The sequence below is a fragment of the Amblyomma mixtum genome, chromosome 3 (assembly GCF_055824585.1).
Source record: "Amblyomma mixtum isolate Tamu chromosome 3, ASM5582458v1, whole genome shotgun sequence".
NCBI lineage: Eukaryota > Metazoa > Arthropoda > Arachnida > Ixodida > Ixodidae > Amblyomma > Amblyomma mixtum.
The window spans coordinates 181,755,881-181,774,297 of NC_143014.1; the positions used below are offsets into that span (position 1 = coordinate 181,755,881).

Genomic DNA, 18,417 nt, shown 5'->3' on the forward strand with positions numbered 1-18,417 from the left:
ATATTACTGAATATGTTATCCCTTAAAGCTAATTGACTAGAAAAGCAGAAGAAAGAACAACCATGTGCCGCCGGTGATATTCAGTAATATTCTAAATTGATCAACACCACAAAAAAAATAAATTAATTAAAAAATTCCCCTGTGCCCCTTGGTTTCTGTGGCGGTTGGCTTCTGTCATATATATATATATATATATATATATATAGGTTGCGAAAGCATGAAGTACTTGACTGCTTGCAAGAGTTTATAGCGAAGTATACGCTTCGTTAAAGGAAACGTATTTATTCGACTCGACGTTTCGATCGGAAGATCGGTCTTCCGATCGCAACGTCGAGTCGAATAAATACGTTTCCTTTAACGAAGCGTATACTTCGCGATATATATATATATATATATATATATATATATATAGCAAACAAGGGAAGGGGAATGAGGGGCTCGTTATAAGTTATAAGTATGAAGGAGCGTTGGAAAGGCTGGCCTGCGTATGTCGCGCGTGCGCAGTGAGTAGCGAGTGTCATAAATGTCTGCCGCACTAGTTGTGCGTTCGTTGCACGGTTCTAACGTATCCTGTTCACGATATAGCAAGCAAGTCTACCTGCTGTCGACGTTTTCTTTGCAGTTTGAGCAGCGAAGCGGCTATTGCACAACACTTGGTCTAAGGAGCACTGCCGAGTCAATTCACAGCGCCAACCTGGGATATCAATTACTCTTAGTTTCTAATCTGGGATAGAACAAAGCCTGTCACCTAATGCCCCCCTACAGATTGTAATACCTTAATCAACCCGCAGAACCTGCTCTTCGCTACAGTATCCTGACAATGCAAGGGCTAAACGTACATGGAACCGTCACTGGAGCCAGCCTCGGAAGCGGCCAAACTTCAAATTCGTGCAGTGCACTGCGGCAGCTAGCAGAATTGCCCATCTGACTCGTGGTGGTAGCGTCGCGGGTATCATGTGTGCATAGCGTCAAGCAATGATGTTGCTATAACCGCAAAACCGCCTGCAGCGACGTCATGGGTGGCAGCCCTCGTACCTCGTCTTATTATCGACGTGCTGCCTTGGCCTTCACTCAGCCCAACGACCGACACGATATACAGGGTGTTTCACCTAAGACTTTCTGCAATTTTTAAAAATAAGCTATTTGAATTAGATGCGCGCTTTTTCTGGCATTGCATTGTCAGTGGTGTAGTACATCATAATGCAGCTAATACGTGCTAACTAGCAGGCTTGTTAACCAATATTTAATAGTTAACTTTTAAACTATTACCCTTGGGCTCCTTAATTATTGAGAGGCATGTAGCCCACCGTAAGTAATGTCCATATCCGTTTTTATAATTTCGAGAACGCGATTATCCTCGGCGCTGTGGCCCAACATATTTTGGCTATTTCGACGAGTTAGGTACACTGGAGAGGTTGCTTTGCCTGCAAGCTTCTCAAACCGCATGTATTTTGGCGCGATGTAGGCGAAATTTGTTGGGCCACAGCGCCGAGGATAATCGCGTTCTCGAAATTCCAAAAACGGATATGGACATTACTTACGGTGGGCTACATGCCTCTCAATAATTAAGGAGCCCAACGGTATTAGTTTAAAAGTTAACTATTAAATATTGGTTAACAAGCCTGCTAGTTAGCACGTATTAGCTGCATTATGATGTACTACACCACTGACAATGCAATGCCAGAAAAAGCGCGCATCTAATTCAAATAGCTTATTTTTAAAAATTGCAGAAAGTCTTAGGTGAAACACCCTGTATATCTTGCTCACTTGGTGACAGCACCGAACCCGCTGAGCCCTCTGCGACAGGTCACCTTCCCCGCAGATCAACGTTCCCTGAGGAGAAGCAGACACCAGGTGTCTACAGTCAAGAAGAGGCTTTTCTCACTTTTTGGCAGTGAAGCGAAGATCAAAAGCGGGGTCAATCAGCATTTCTTCACAACCTGTCGGCTCGCGCTGCCGCGAAATAGCCGCACTAAAAAAAGCATCCTTGCTCGCTTGCGTCTGCAGTCTTCACTGTCACTCAAAGTTAGTCCGAAGACTACATTTTGCGAAATAAAAGAAAAAATTACAAGAAAAAATGCGTCTGGACATGTCTAGTCTTAATACAACGATGTCGCCATTCCTCCACAGGTCGTTAGGAAACGCTCGATGTGGCTCGACTAACAGCCGTGACGCAGCTAGTGTCGCCTCCAGTGTCGACAGGCCACGGCACGTACTACGTCGTGCTGACTTCCCGTGTCGTAATACGAGAGCCACAGAGGTGCTCCCTCTGGCCAGCGCGGGCTCCGACGCACGTGCTCTCCGGGCTAGGTGAGCTGTCGCCGGTGGTGTACGTTTTCTGCGACGCACTCGCCGCTCTCGGTCGCTTCCGTTCGACCAGTGGAAACTTCCATCCAAGCCCCACGTGGCCGAAAGCGCTCGCCTAGCATGCGAACGCCATATTTAGCGAGAAACTCCCTCCCTGGCGAGAATATCGAGTCTTTTGCACCCACGGGTCCACGAAAAACGAAAATCACCAATTTCAGTCACTTTAAAACCGTCATGGAAGATCATCTGTACTGATGTTTATACCTGTTAATTTGCCCACTCATGCAATGTCCATTGTGGACCTTTGATTGATTGATTGATTGATTGATTGATTGATTGATTGATTGATTGATTGATTGATTGATTGAAGTGGAATCTGCGAGCCTCAGCAGCCGCAAAACCTCTGATTTTTCACTTTTACGTAAATTAATTATCACCGGTAATATTATCATGCTCTCAGTGCGTTTACTCGAAAACATGCGAACGCGGACGTTCCTCATCGATGCACAAATGTGCAGAAGAAGAAGGTAGCTGTGGTATACGGTCCCAATTTTAAACGATGCGAACGACTACGTTCTGCTCGACGATCGCAATTTGCCCACGAGCGAGCTATTTAGCCAATGTGTACCTCCATCTGCGCACGATGCTTCGGCAAGCGCCAGGAAGAAGCGGGTCCGGTTGTACCACCCCATCATCCACAAAAAAGCGCGCCTGTAATGGCGCACAGTGTAAGCGGGATGCCTTTTATTATTTTGTGTTGTTCGTCGATGCGCTGAAACAATGCCTGTTAACATTTCAGACGCTGTGCACACAAATGTGTGCAACTCGCAGCTTTTCCTAAAAGTGCACTGCCGCGAGCAGTGATTTTTTTTTTAAGTTTCAGACGAAAGTTAGCACTACTAGTACTGCAACTGGAGTGGTTCATCATGTCAGATAGTGAATGCAGTAAATGATGTTTCTCAAAGCAGTGAGCATGAAAGTACGTCCTTCGACACAGCCATGTAGACAGACTCTGTCACCCTTGAGAGCACCATATTTTTTTTATTTGGATTGCTAGTGTCATGTGCATCTTCAAAAAAAAAAAAAACAAATTGATTGCGCGATGCATAAAATGCTTACCTCACGAACTTTGGTGCTTCGATGTTACGATCTGCAAACATTGTGGCGCTTTGAAAAAAACTGTGCACATCCCTTTGAAAAAGTAACAGTTCGCGTTTCGTGTTGCGAAACTAACTGACTTTCTTGTGGTTATTTTTTCTTCTGTTTTCTGACCATTTACCTTTAAAATAATTACGCTCTTAATCTCCCACTGATGAACACCACAAATAATCCCCTATGCTCCTTGGTTTTGGTGACTGTTGGCTTCCGTCATTTATGTCATAAGGAGCCTCTCTTTTCCCTTCCCTTGTCTGCTCAAGGACTGCACAGACAGTTTAAGCACTTTTTCTTTTTTTTTTCTTGTAGCAAGAGCTGTATCTGCGGCATTCTCCGATGCCGGCACGTACGTACGCTCACAACGATCATGTGAACGCTCCCTATACGTGCTTCGGTCTACCTTCGGCATCTTCGGGTGGGGTCCGAGTTCACCCGTGATCCCCCCCACCCTCTGCACTCACCCCGAGCCTCACGCTTCGTGCGTCCTTTGTCACAGGTGACTGTGGCGCGTTTTGTGCGGCCTTGTCTGGATGCAAGCATTTGCAGTTAAGCTCATAGGATTTCATCGTCATTGTTTGCCTTCCATGGTTACAGCGGCTTTGGGAGGTACGGAAGAGACATTTCAGTCGTTCTAGGCATGTGTTTTGCCCTCTCTACAAGGACAACTTGTAGCCACTGCAGCGACACTATGATATGTCTGCGAAGAAAATTCCGCTCACGCAGTCCGGTCTCTCGTCTCCCAGCGAATGCAATGGTGTGTTCAGCGAACGCAAGACTGATGTTTCAGGCAACGAGTCGACAATGTCGGTGGAAGAGTCGCATGGGGGATCGCACTGTCTCGTCCCGCGTCACTCCTTCTCTTTCGCCTTTTTGTGAAACTCGCACCCACGCACACCGGCGCGCACACGTCGTAGGAGGATCCAGCCCACGTGGCTGCCGAAATTAATCCGCGACTGCCGTCCTCCACTGTTTGTTAGCGCCTCAAGTTGGGTTCGCCGTTTGCGCGAGCGCACAGCGGCGCATCCAAAACTCGGAAAAGGGCGAATTTCACGGATTGGTTTCCTTCCGCGGCCTTTCAAGCGATTCATGTAAAAGAACAAAGGGGCACGAAAGTGCGGGCGCCACTAGTAAATCTTTATGCCGCTCTCACCGGACGGCCTTGCGTATGATCGGAAGGGAAGGCATCCGAGAAGAGAAGGGGTCGGTGGAAGCACAGCGATAGTATGCACGCGCGGGCCGATCTCCACTGTCCCGTGCGGGCCGGCCTCGCCCGCGGCCCTCGTGTTTGTTTCCTCCCACTTGCGGATCGGCGCCACAAAAGAAGCTCCTCCGCCACCGCCGCCGCGTGATTTGCATAGCCCGTGCCGGCCGGCCGGCCGGCGGTAATAATGAAGGCGCCAAGCAGCAAAACGGCGGCGTTTGCATTGCATTCGCTTCTCGCGCGCCGCCGCCGCAAACTGCCTCGACTCCTCTTTCTTGCTATCTGCCGCGCTGTCCCTCTCGGCCGCACCGTTAACAAACAGTGGCCACATTACGCAGGAACACGCGCGCACCATACTCTCGCGCGTACGATGCCGTCGCAGTCCATGCACCTCCCCACCCTTCCCCATCTTCCCCGGCAGTGCTGCGCGCGACGCACGGCAGCTGCACTGCAGCCTCCCGGAGTCTGTCCGCTCCACTCCACCGCCAACTAATTAGGCGCGCTTCGAGTGAAGAGATGACATCTCCGGCCGCGATATCTCCCGGAGCATATATCACGTAGTTTGTCCGCCGCAGACGGTCATGAATTGCGCCAGACGTAGCACGGTTATCCGCGGACGCCTCAAACCGACTGCTCGAGGATCGTGTAACCGATGCGAGCGTCGCTTTTTCCCTGTCATGTTTAACGGTGACGTTCTTCGCGCTCCTCTGAACATACTTTCAACTTGTTTCGTAGACTAGTGTAGTTAACGGCGTGTCGGAGACACAGCTCTCTTTGGCGCTGCAGTTTGGTTCACTTAGTGGTATATCACTGCAGCGTCGCGGTTTTTCAGTCCGCCCTGCGCTTCTTACGACTTTACCGCCGAACCATGTATCTCCGTGTAGGCAACACTGTTTTAAGGAGGAGCCCGACAGCGAAATAGCTTTTCGCATTTTTTTTTTTACCATGAACCATGAACTGCTCCGGCTTGCACTGTGCTTTTTTTTTTTTTTTTGACGCGATGTGTGAAAAGCTTTACGACGTTAGTCATCATGAGAAGAAAATCGTTCAGCGGTTTCGGCTGCTGCGCTCGCTAGACCAGTGTCAACCACGTGTCGAAAGGCAAAGCGCCCTAGGTGTGGTGCATGCTTCGCAGCCTTTTTTGATTCGACCATGAGTCACATAGAATAATTTAAGAATGATTAATGCTTCACTTTTCCAAACCACACGAATAATATTATATTACTCCATGCTCGTGCGAGAGCATGGAGTACTTGACTGCTTGCTTACAGGAGTATATATAGAGCGAAGTATACGCTTCGTTACAGGAAACATATTGACTGGACTCGACGTTTCGATCGGATTAATATATATATATATATATATATATATATATATATATATATATATATATATATATATATATATATGTGGCAACATTCGGGTTGCGTCTGCCCTTGGTACTTACGAAGTTACGACACGCAAACAGCGGGCCAGCGTACCGCGTCATCACCAAGAAATATTTTATCCCCTGCGCCTTCCTCGCGAAAATACAGGTTACACGCATTATAAATTTAAGCGAAGCGCACTGGCTTTGGATGGGCACGGACACAAAACTCAGCGAACAACCCATGAAAAGCCTGAAAAGCTCATGCTGGCATCTCAGTCTCGCGCGCTAGTTATTGCGTACTATCTATTGGCAAATTTCACTACCTAGAGAGGGCGCCGCAATTGATTCAACATGGCCGCATTAAGAAGCACCCCTTTCGGGGTTATCAAAGGTAGAATCGCACTTATCTTTAAAGTTTGACGATAATCTCACGCTTGTTGAGCGAACTGCCTCGTTTCTGGGGGGTGGAAATGAATAAATGAGAGAAAAGGAACAAATCGCTGTCTAGTATTTGAGAAAGGTCGGTGTGAATGCTTCGCGGTAGGCGGTCGACGCCAGCTTTGGAGAAAATTTTGATCAATGACACTGATGATGAAAAAATGAAGCTCTGTTTTGTGCACTTAGCCCAGGTAAGCAAGACTCACTCAGTGACTGTAATGCTGCTGGCGTGAAAACAAGGTAGAAAAGACAGTGTTGCTTGAGTTTTAACTGAAAAACTTGCGCTCTTTTGGCCTTTCTTTTCTTCCCATAAATTTTATTAACCTCGCACTAATTAAATATGAATTTGTACTTATAATCATGTGTACAGTAGGAAAGCGAGAACAATGCTGTCACGCGTGCTGTTTTCTCAGGGATATCATTTTATTCATAAGCAGTGGATGCAATGCACGTAGTGAACGTAACTGTGATACGATTGTTTCCGTCAGATTCTATCCGATTCTTACCATCCGCCCGTCTGATTGACTTCCAGTGAAGGCATAGGGCAAAAACGAAGTACAAAATGAATTACAATGAAATTTAATTTGTATCACAAAGTACCATATCACCATATACGCATTCCGCAATGAGCCTTGCGAGCACAGAAACACAGAAACAGACATGCGCAATATTCTTGGCGCTTGAAATGCACTCTTTAGTCATGTGTGCTCTGCGATGTTCGTTAAAAGTCAACTGCACCACTTTTTGGGAATTCCGCGATATTCAAGGATTCAAATCTATATAGGCTGCAGGTAAAGTATGCCAGGAGTTTTTACGCTAGCGTTTAAAATAGTGACGTAAGCGACGATTGAATTTTAAGCTTCTCCTCAGAGCACCGAAGCAGTGCTGGTAAGTTTGGTGTGACGTCACTGAAGGTAAGATTTCAAGCTGCCGCTGCCGTCAACCACACCCTGGCGTGCCTCGTTTGACGCTGCTAAACAGCAGGCTTTGCCTGCAGTGCTGTTGGATTTTTTTTTCCTCCAAAGCAAGCGTTTATGCGTAGCAAATGTACCGGTACCTTCCATGACGTCATCATGCGCCCCCACTTCGCGCTGTGTGCTGCGCAGAAGCTTGAAAGCCATCGCGATTTTAACCGGAGATTACGTCACCATGTCAAACCCTAGCCCAAAAGGACTTCGCATGCTTCACCTGCAAGTTTCATACCTTCGACTCCTTTAAGCTCGTCGATTTCTAAAACCTACGCAGTTGCCCTTCGAGAAAAACAGCCCTGTATTTACACCGCCCGTTGTAGACCGTGCAAATTACCAGTCAAGAAATACAGGCTCGGTGCCTGATAAGTACCGCGCTGTCATGGTCCTACAAGCGTCCCGCTACAGTGTGGAACCTTCCTGTTCCCACGTTCTTTGCGTATAGGTGGCTACCAGAAAACTTACGCAATGTCAATCAGCGGCTGTTCTATCTCGTTATCGTGAAAACGGTCATGTAACCGCGTTCCTAAGATATATTAGTCGCAGCAAAACTCAGACATCAACGTCTGAATATGCCGGCGAACCATTTACGCAACAGAGCAAATGAAGTGGTTCCGCGCGCGCCGATCCTTCATAAAGTATAGTTCGCGGCGCCGCCGCCGCATGTCGTGCGCTAAAACGCCGCGTGCGCAGCAATGCGCATGCTCCGAACGCTATTCGACCCCGAACCAATGAGTGGGTCCGAATCGCAAACGCAGCTCTTGCATCTTTTTTCGTGCATGCTGCTACGACTGCTACCGGGCTCGAGGCGAGTGGCGCTGTCGACGCGGCGGTGCTTGAAGCTTAAGTCACTCCCTTCATGAAAAATTAGTCATGATCGTTGCCCTGTTTTGTCTGTTCGCGGGTAGTAAGCGCTACATCGGGCTTTCTCTTCGTCACCACGGCTACGTAGAAATGAAAGAGGCATAACCGTACGGAGTTTTTTGAGACTGTTTGGCGGCTTGGCAGTTCCTGAAAGACGCATTTTTTTTTTTTCTCTGACGAGTTCATGCTAGTGAGAGAGCTGCTGGGTTGCAATGAGTGGGGCGATAAAACGCACAGTACTGGGTATCGAAAAATTAAGTTTTCTGTATGACAAGCATGCAGCACTCATTATAAAACAACTGAAATCTGTGTTAGTGACCAAAACAATGGCTTTCTGAAGTGCTGACATGATTTTCCGTGTTGGCGCCATGTAGAGGACGCACTCGCTCGCGTTTGCATTACGTTGCAGTGCAGGAAGACTCTGTTAAACTCTAGACATCGGTGTACGTACTGCAGCTGACATACGCGTATCGTCCACTGTGAACGCTACTTCTTGCCTCTGTTAAACTAGCTCGCAAACATTCCGCAGACATTTCGCTGAAATCGCGGCGAGGTTCTTAGTCACGGGCCCTGATCAGTTTGTTAAAGAGCTAAGTTCAGAGCTAAAATAGAAAAACTCGGTTCGCGAGAAGGAATAGGTTACGTCATTTGAACAGTGCCAATGCAAACTGGGTCACTGTACACTGATGTAATTGTGATGGCTCGTTATTGTCGTATCTATGCATAGTCGAAATCGGTCTTAATGTACCGTAACTCTCTCATTCGGTCTTGAATGTCACGGCTAATTAGGTGTTTTACTCGCTGGTGTCATTACCGTGCATGAGCGGAACCAAATCTGCTTTGTGAGGTCATACCAGTCGTCTGGCAGCACCATAATCTCATCTCGCTCCGTATACTTTCTGCGTCTCCCTTCTTAGCCCGCTCCTCGAGCGCATCACTAAGTACTTAAGCATAGGGCGTTACCACCCGCATATTAGCCATCGTGGCTCTGTTTCTGGCTTGCTGAGCATATCTTTTGAGCCCTCTGCTGCAGTGGAATACCCCTATTTTGCTGGTGCCTCACTTCGACACGAAAACTAACATGCATGCGATCAGGCTACATGTATAAGCTTTCACCTCGATGTTATTTTTTCCTTGTGCTCTGTGCTACAGCAATCATGGTCTCGCTTCGGCTTCAGCAGATAGCGAGGAAATTATCCGGTAATTTTGACTCCGACAGCTCGTGCACCGTTAGCGCGTGTTCGGCTCGGATAGCCACTGCAGCCTTCGAAGTAAGTTCGAGCAGCCGGAGCTTATTTGGCTCCGACGAGCCTCCAGCGGCCGGCGCGTCAAAGTCTGCTTTATTGGAACGAAGCCTCCCCTGCATCTCACTCTTGATGGAAACTTGGGCCAAGTGCGTGATGAGGTCACAGCCGGGCCAGCAAAGAAAGTCGCCTTAAATATTCATGGGAAACGAGCGGTGCGTTCGGAGAGGAACCCGACCCGCTCCACGCTGCGTTTGAGCCGACGACGGATTACGGCTTTGTCCCGCGAAACGGTTCCTCCCAACCGTGCGGTTCTTTGCCGCACGTTTTCTTCGCTGCTCGGTTCTCCGCACACAAACGTCCGAAGTGCACCGACGTATAGACAGACGGCGCTACGCTCTCGGTCGAAGGCTGCGCTCTCCTACTGACATCCGTGCTACCGATACGCGCGTTATGCTGCTCATCGTGCAAGCAGGCGCGCCACCGCAAAAAAAAAAAAAGGAAAATTTTTTCTGCGCATATCGCTCTCCTTAAGCGAAACTTTGGCTCCATATAGCGAACAACTTCGTAGTCGTAACTCTTCAGCCCTGCAGCCAGGCAAGAGTAGCCATGAGGATCATTAGTGCATGTATGCGGGCAGGCCCGGGTTGCGAATGAGTTTACGATTGTTGCAGCTATACGGGGGGCTTTGCGAAACAAGCGGTTTCGCAATGTGCCACGCATGTTGCATCATCCTTCTAACTAATGGTTACGGCTCACGTAGGTTTCCCTTCTCATAATATCTCGCAATGCGCCGCAGTGAAAGTCACTCGGTGGCAATGGCCGAAGCGGGAGAAAGCCTGAAGCATCGGGTCGTGGTCGAATTTTTGAGGAACTGAGAGAGAACGACATCGACAGACGTATGGACGCACGAAGAATGGGTGCGGGGACTGTGTACCCTTATACGCGGCCGTCAGACGGCGGCTAGCTTTATTTATGCACGGCGCGAGACGACTCTTGCACCAGTCGGCCAGTTGAAGTCACTACTGCGGAAATGGGTAACAGAGTGGAAGACGAACTGTTATGGCCAACAGGCTTAAAGCAGTTCGTCATGCCGCACTCAGCTGGGTAGTACTCAGATGGGTAAAAACAACCTTGCCCAGAAGTTTGCGTATGTCCAGGGTGTGTTCGCGTTGAATCGCCAAAATGTTGGCGCCTGAAGTTAAGAAAAATCGATTGAAGTGTCCTTAAATGTTAGCCATGACGAACATTGATGAGAGCTGCTTTTACAGCCGGTTGGTGACTGGGGATGGAGCCTGATTATAGCACTGGGACTACTTTTGCAACCAATGAGACAGCATGGACTGGAAGCACAAGAGTCCTGTTTCGCCCATCAACTTGAGGACAGCTTTCGCGATGATGATAACGGTGACAATTTTTTAGAATAGGAATAGCGTCGTCCTGCTGGTTGTCTGCCTACCAGGCCAAAGAAACGATGTAAGGGCCCTATTATGCTCAAGTGCTGGCTCCGTTGTGTCAGGATGTCAAAGAAAAGAAACGCGCCGGGGAAAATAGGGCGAAAAAATTTTGCTCCTTCATGGCAATGCCCCTGCGCACACGTCCCATTTTGCGCAAGACGCTGCGCAGGATAGCTGGTTAGAAGTCGCAGCCACCCAACCTATTCTCCGTAGCTTATTTTCTCTCCAACAGTTTAAGCACCAACTTCGAGGAGACCGATTTCAGGACGATGAGGCGCTCAAAAGAGGCCATTGTGTATACTACTTCGAGAGGTGCGACAAAAGTTTATTCGCTTCAGGAATCACAGAACTTCGAAATCGATCTACGAATTGCGTTCATGTTTGAAGTGGCGGGGAGGCGAAGGTGTCTAGTTCGTGGTCCTAGAGTAATTGCTTCTCCGTTAGGTTTAGAACTTATTGAACGTTCCTCGTCTATCTAGCTCTCACCACACACCGGTGGGCACAGGACCTCCATTACGGCGTCTCTCGACTTCGGACACAGTAACCAGAGACATGCGTTCACTTCGAAGTGGATCAATACGTTTGAACTTAATGATGATAAGTGAAAACGTCATTTGTAACGCTGAGCTCTTTTTCACGGTTGCATCGCGCATCGCATAAACTGAGACACACGACAGTGCCATAGAGGCAAGCGGCTATCGGCGAGTACGTATTGGCGTTTCATTTTTTTTTGCTTGCTTACTTGCTTGCTTGCTATTTGTTCCTAATTGCTTGCTTGCTTCAGTAATCACCATGAAAAAAAAAGCACGTCATCTTTACGATGATCACGACAAGACAGCTTCACTGCGATGATTCCTTTTTAGCAACATTAAGTTCTCAGTGCCAGTCAGCGCCTCATTCTCTTTTAATTCGATAAGACTACAGTGGTGTCTCGAAATTCGCTGATTGGTCGAGATAGGTCACGTGACCTTGTGACGTCATCACAACCTGCCCACCATGGCAGGTGACATCCTGGCCACCGGATTGTGAGCAACCTGCCCACTGGCAAGGTGGCGGATGTACAGGTGCGGACATAACTAAACGGAGCATGCAATTGTCTTCGAATATTTTTCAAGCGTTGCCTAATTGAAATTTCCAGTAATGGTATGTGCATGGTGGTAGTGGACGTTGGTGCGCTTTCTCATAGAGAAACAATGTTTCTTCATTTCCAATAGGAAAAGCTCGATTGCAATTAGAACAGAATAGCGTGCTCCGTTACTTATGTCTGCACCTGTACCTGCTACTGCAGTTGTAGTGAAATATGGGAGTTGATGGACCGACAATGGCAAAGAAACTGACGCAAACGCAACTGCAATAGAAGCTGCATCAAATGTGAAATCCAATGTTATCTCATTCCACTCTTAAGGTTACTTAAGCGTCCTCATAGTGTTTATTATGCACACGGATATCATGCAAATGTTGGCGCCTGTCACCTGTGTCGCTGCTGACAGAGAGCCGCAATGGCAGCATCACGTAGTTCACGCGGATTCACAGCTCCTATCTTGCGAAAAACGAGGTTCGGCTGTACTCGCAGCGTCGCACAGAGACGGACAATCTTGCGAGGTCTATTTAGAGACAGACGAAGGGAGAAAGCAGTTATTCCCGGTCGGCATTCGTGCTTTCCGTGTTCACAACCAACGTTTTTCCGTTGCCTGCGCTGTCGCGACTGACCTGCGCGCGATTTCTCGCCATTCTACAGGTTTTAGTGAGCGCGAAAAGTTCTCGGAATCGGGCCTTGTTCAAATGATGCCAGCTTAAGCTTCTGCAATGTCGCACTGTTCCAATGAGACGGAATACTGATTTCTTCCCCGCCGTTCCTGGTCGGTACAGGCCTCGTGAACGCATGAGACGCTGCTGAAAGCTTACCCCATCACACGTATACGCTTTTCCATTCTCTTTCATTTATGTTCACTGAGCAAGCTACGAATGGTGGAAATTGACAGAAAAAAGAACGGCAAATAAGCGATAAGGCCTTCTTGCATGAAAGCGTCGTAAATAATGTGTCTGCGTTAGTTTCCGCTGCCGCTCAATTTGCGTCTAAAAATTACTACCGCATTTATCTGGCGACTCGATGGAAAGCAGCTGGCGGTGGGCGGAATTTGAAATAATGTTGACAATCAGTAATTCCTAACAATGTATAGAGAGTCTATGGTTCTTGAATCTATTACCAAAAGTCAATACGTGATCAATTAATATTATCGATTCAGTTTTTCTGCTCAAGATTAACCAGAAGAGACTAAATTTTGGCGACGAACTTTCCAACGCTCCGACATCGTTTCAATTTTTTATGGCGGCAGAATTTTAGAGAAAACATGACGTAACACACGGCTTTATGCCTCTGGTGTGGCTGACTCGAGGAAGCCGACCACTTTCAGGGATAGTGGGAACAAGTCCCTGTAGCAGCCTACATAAATGTCGGAAACGAAGAAAAATTAGGGGATACGCGGCCGTCTCCTAAGGAAGAAAAGTTGGCGAGTGCACACGCTTCCATTGAAATTTGTCACAGCCGTTTTCATACGCAGGCCAGTGTCTCTGACGTGACACGACACGTGCACGACCACTTTTCATGCTGCTCCTGTCTTTCAAAGCCACGCGTCCCGAGTAGCAAAGCGTATTACCGTCTTCAAAACAGAGCGTCTCAGTGCACGCAAGTGCGTGCTTGTTTGTTTTCCGGCCGTCTACGACCTTTCATAAAGCGCCGACATTTATAAGCGTTTTCCATACGCGCCTTCCTCGAATTTTAACCCTCTCACGAGCCACTTTCGAAGCAAAAGGTGCAAGAAATTACTTCAAGAGAAAGCTTCGCAAGAAATGAGTGAACTAGGCGAATGAAGCTGCCAGCTCGGAAACTCGAGTATGCATGCAACCGCAAGCATAACCCACCATTTTTCCTTTTTTTTTTTTAGCGTCGTGGGGCTCCTGCACAACAGAACCGAGCATGTCGAGATCTACCAATAACCCGTGCATAATTTCTCTGCAATATGTACAATGCTAGCGGTGACCGTAACTAAAAATAAGAATAGTTTCTTGCAGGCCAGGGAGAGGGAAAAAGAGAGGGGTGTACTGGTGCTGTTGTCGCTTAAACGCCCGGGCAGTTCGAAAAGCTGGCATCAATAATGACATCAGAAATTTCGGACACCGGTATTCTCCAAGCTTCTCCCAAGCCTCCGGGCAACCGGCGCTGGGGCACCAACAGACAGATGTCGGTGATCGGTCTCCGCACCTCCTCTGTGCGTTCTTGTTTCTCTAATTACCCAAACCTCGCAGTGATGTTTTTTTACGTATTCCCCCTTTTTTTTTTTCACTTTTCAAGACTGAAAAAAATCAATAAAATTGATGCCCTCAAGTTTTCGAGGGCGGCGACTCGAAAGACGGGCGAAAAGAGAAAGTGAGTCTATTTCAAGCCATCCAAAAGGAAGAAAGCTCAAAATAGCGGAGAGAGCGAGGCTTTTTTTTTTTTTTTGCTGTTGTTATATGGCGTGTTCGGGTGCACTGAAACTGGCTAATTAGAAGAGTGTTCGTCAACTGTATATACACAATCTTCACTCTCGAAATACAGGCCTCGTCTACGACGTTGTTAACGATAGTTTGAAATCCTGCGCTCAGACGATAATGGCACAGGTTGATATCAGTGAAAACTGAAGGACTGCGGCGAAAAAAAAAATGTATATACTGCAGTAGTTGACTTCGAGTCCCGGCCTGTGAAACCCTTCTAATCCGCTGCCATATCGCTCATTGCCACGGCGAATGCATAGCGATTATCGTCCGACCGACCGACCAAATATGCAAAGTTCGTTGCACCAAAAAAAAAAAAACATTTTAAAGCAGAGAGTGAGGTTAAGGGGAAAATTGCAGACACGGCCGCCTAGAAAAAGAGAACAATATAAAACAAACCTTTTTTTTTCTTCCAACCAACCTTTTTCTTTTTATGTTTTTTTTTTGCAGCAACCTGAATGCGTCGACTTTTGGCTGCGTGAGCCGGTGTCTGCGACCATTCCTTGCAGGTGAAGGACATTGATGCAGCTGTCCTAAATTCCCGTTGGTCATCATGTTTCCTTCTGTCACCTCGTAAGAAGAGCAGCCTGCTGCTGCTTAAAGATCAGACAGAAGAGTCAAGACTGTCGTTTGTCGATGGCTTTTAGTATGTACGCTGCAAAAGACTTCAATTTCCGTGCCTTACACCGGAAAGCACGGCTGGCCTCAACTCGCCAGCTTTTCAGCCGCAAGTAGACGTCCGGAGTAAACCGGCAAGTCCACGATCGTCCTGTGACACAAGCGCACGTAATTGCACGAGTGTAGTTGACCCGTGCAATTAATTGCACTTGCGTAAGATTTACTAGGCCTGCTGTCCACAAAACCGCATCGTTAAATTTGTTACTATCAACAGCACTGCTCATTTCCACAGATTATGCATACCCAGATTCTCAACTGAATGGTACCCCACATGGTCAACTCACTGTTACGTAGATTTAACGTTTTTCTACATCCGCTTTCGAACTCTGCAACTACCAAAACTGACTCTCAGCATCGAAACTCTTTTCCTTGTTTTGATATCGATATGCTGTTCGATCATCAGACAACCCAATTGTGCGGGTCTAGGTATCTCTCCACCTGTTAAACGTCTACACAGTTACTACCGTCATCAGAATCATATGCTCGAAATGACGCACGTAAGAAGTTTGGTGAATTTTTTGTGCCCTCATAAAACGAGTCTGAAGTGCCCCAGTCGTCGATTGATTAACTCGATACGGACTTCCGTCTAGTATTCAGTCATGCTCTCTGAAATGCACAAAAACCGTGCATCTCTTCAGTGCGCCTGAAGTGTGGATGACAGCAGGGGTATTGTACGCCTCCATTTGGATCAATTGCGAGAACATGGTCACGGTGCGCTTGCGTACCCTATGTTCGACAGAACACGCAAAAGCACGCACGCACGAAAGCAAGGTACGACGTGGGCTCACCCTCAGCATGTCGAAGCGTCTCCTTGGTGGCCTCTTGACGAAGAGGTAGCCCTGCTTGACGATGTCGCCGGACGAAGAACCGCAGAAGCCCTGGTCAGCCATGCACGGACAGAGGATGGGCCGGTGGGCACTTGGCCCCGGCTCTCAGCGGACGGGCACGCACCGCTCTCCGGCCCCAGTCCACGCCGCGAGCAACGACTTCCCTCGATTTAACTATTGTCGCGAACTTTTCAGAAAAGCCTGCACACACAATAAGCTCCACGGCCGCCGCTGCCTCCCACGCGGAGGCCGACGCGCAGGACGCGCGCGGTCAGCGGTCGCGGCGGCGTGTCTCGCCGGGTGCGCGCGCGATCGCCGGGACGGAAGGCGTGCGCAGCGGGCGACGCGCGCGGGGCACGTTTATCTACTGTGGGTTCGCCGGCGTCGCTGCTGCCGGCGCGCGCGCACGTTGCTCGCTCTCTTTGGCCGGCGCGGCCGAGCCCCCTACTCGCGCCTCACGACGCCGGCGCTCACGGGGGAGCGCCGCCCCGTGTTGGCGACGCGAAGGACGGGCCCTCTCGGCGCCGCTTCTGTATAGCTCGGCGCGGCCGCGGTCTTCCCTGCGGAGTGCATGTAGTAAAGTTTTCTCGGGGCGTTGGGGCCCAAGACTGGCTCCAACGAGGTACTGGATGAGTATACGCGCTACTGAGCATCGCTTAACTGTGAACAGGAACGAGCTGTTCGCAAATCCAAGAATTCAGACCTTTCCTCGTGTTGTGCAAAGGTAGGTTAGGGTCGAGTATGACTGCCCAGTTGATATCTTCTGAATGGTGGCGTAGGAAGGAGGTAACCCTTCCTTTCGCGAGCTTTAGCGAAAACACGGTTGTTACTTGTGCTGGAAATTTGGAGCATGTCACTATATAGTTTGTTTTCTCACGATAAGGACAGCGAGAAGAGAAGTACTCATCCCCACCAAAGACAATATCCATAAGAGTGTTTGTGCTCAACCAAAACAACAGTGCATAGTGAACATTCGTTTCCGAGGGCAGCTTCTTAGAAAAAAAATAAAACGAGTTGCTTTGCGGGAGAGTTCAGAACCCACTACCCTTCACTGTGCAGGTGACGTTGTGGGACATATTTTGAAAATTAGCACAGTTTGCTAGGCCGTTTGGTAAAATGAGCCCTATTTTTGAAAATCAAGCAGAAAAGCCTCAACATCGTTCAGACGGGGCTCTCTGCAGGGCGAGTTTTGAGGCATGTGCCGCTGGAACCTATCTTCGAAAAAAAAAAGCAGACGTCAGCGTCGCTGCTCCATTAGGCCCACACTTTTACGTTTCTCTTTTTTGTGTGAAATATTCGCGGTCCTATCCAAGTAGTCCAGTCATGTCAAGACTGGTTATTTGCAGAGCAAGCACTTGTTCCACTTGTTGCAGAGGGAGCACTTTCCGCCCATTTTTTCCCTCTTTTTATACTCTTTATATTCATTCCTTTTCAACCTATGCGCAGTGTGTATATATATATATATATATATATATATATATATATATATATATATATATATATATATGAAAGAAGCCAGCAGCCACAGAAACCAAGGGGCACAGGGGATTTTTTTTTTAATTAATTTATTTATTTTGTGGTGTTGATCAATTTAGAATATTACTGAACATGTCATCGCTTAAAGCTAATTGATTAGAAAAGCAGAAGAAAAAACAACCACTGCCGCCGGTGGGATCCGAACCCACGACCTCCGAATTACGCGTCCGGTGCTCTACCTCTGAGCTACGGCGACGGCTGTCAAATCTTCTGCTTTCGGGGGTATTTATGTTTACAAGTAACCTAACCTTGAGAGTGTTCATCAGCGCCATCCACGTGCATAAGCAAATCACCGATTACTACAAGGAGGAGCACCGGCGCTACCCGGCCCCTTGTAAGGGTCTGGATCGCGCTGACGAGCGCCTCCTCATCAAAATTCTTACCAACACTGTACTGTGCCCGGCGGTGCTTAAACATTTCAATCCATCCTTTGATGGCGCGTGCCAGTTCTGTGGGGAGGTGGCTGACACCTTCCACATGGTTTGGGCGTGTCAGTCAAACCCATCTATCCCCCCCAACCCCAACCCCACCAGAGAGGACTGGGAGGCGGCCCTGCTCGGCTGTCAGGACCTAAAGACCCAAAAGGCCTTGGTTCACCGGACGCGGGCGGCGTTGCTTGCCAATGGGGCCCCGGAATAGGGGCTCCACCTAGTATTGTTAGGGGAAAGGGCCAATAGGGCCTACCCCAATCACCTCTCTGTAAATATTTATTGCATTATAAATGTTTTTCACCACCACCACCATAAGCGGCGGACGTAGAACGTCCTGAGTAACCGCAGGTAGTGACGTAGAACGTCATCGAAAGGAGAGGGTGGAAGCTGCGTGAGAACCCTCTTATG

The 18,417-nt window shown here is 48.3% G+C and overlaps 1 protein-coding gene across 4 annotated transcripts in view; it reads right to left on the reverse strand.

The window, feature by feature from the left end:
• LOC149352930 (uncharacterized) overlaps nucleotides 1-16,478 on the reverse strand; it is a 243,581-nt gene extending 227,103 nt beyond the window's left edge. Inside the window, exon 1 of one of the 4 annotated variants that reach the window (XM_089582141.1) lies at nucleotides 16,004-16,478. Coding sequence is in view for 2 of the 4 variants with exons in the window: in XM_089582139.1 (XP_089438265.1) it covers nucleotides 16,004-16,105 (102 nt within the window). In the remaining 2 variants the exon portion in view is untranslated. Of the gene's footprint in view, nucleotides 1-1,885; nucleotides 2,108-16,003 lie in introns of those variants that run through there. The other 3 variants (XM_089582139.1, XM_089582140.1, XM_089582142.1) reach the window with 3 other exon arrangements.
• Between the last annotated feature and the right edge of the window lie 1,939 nt (nucleotides 16,479-18,417).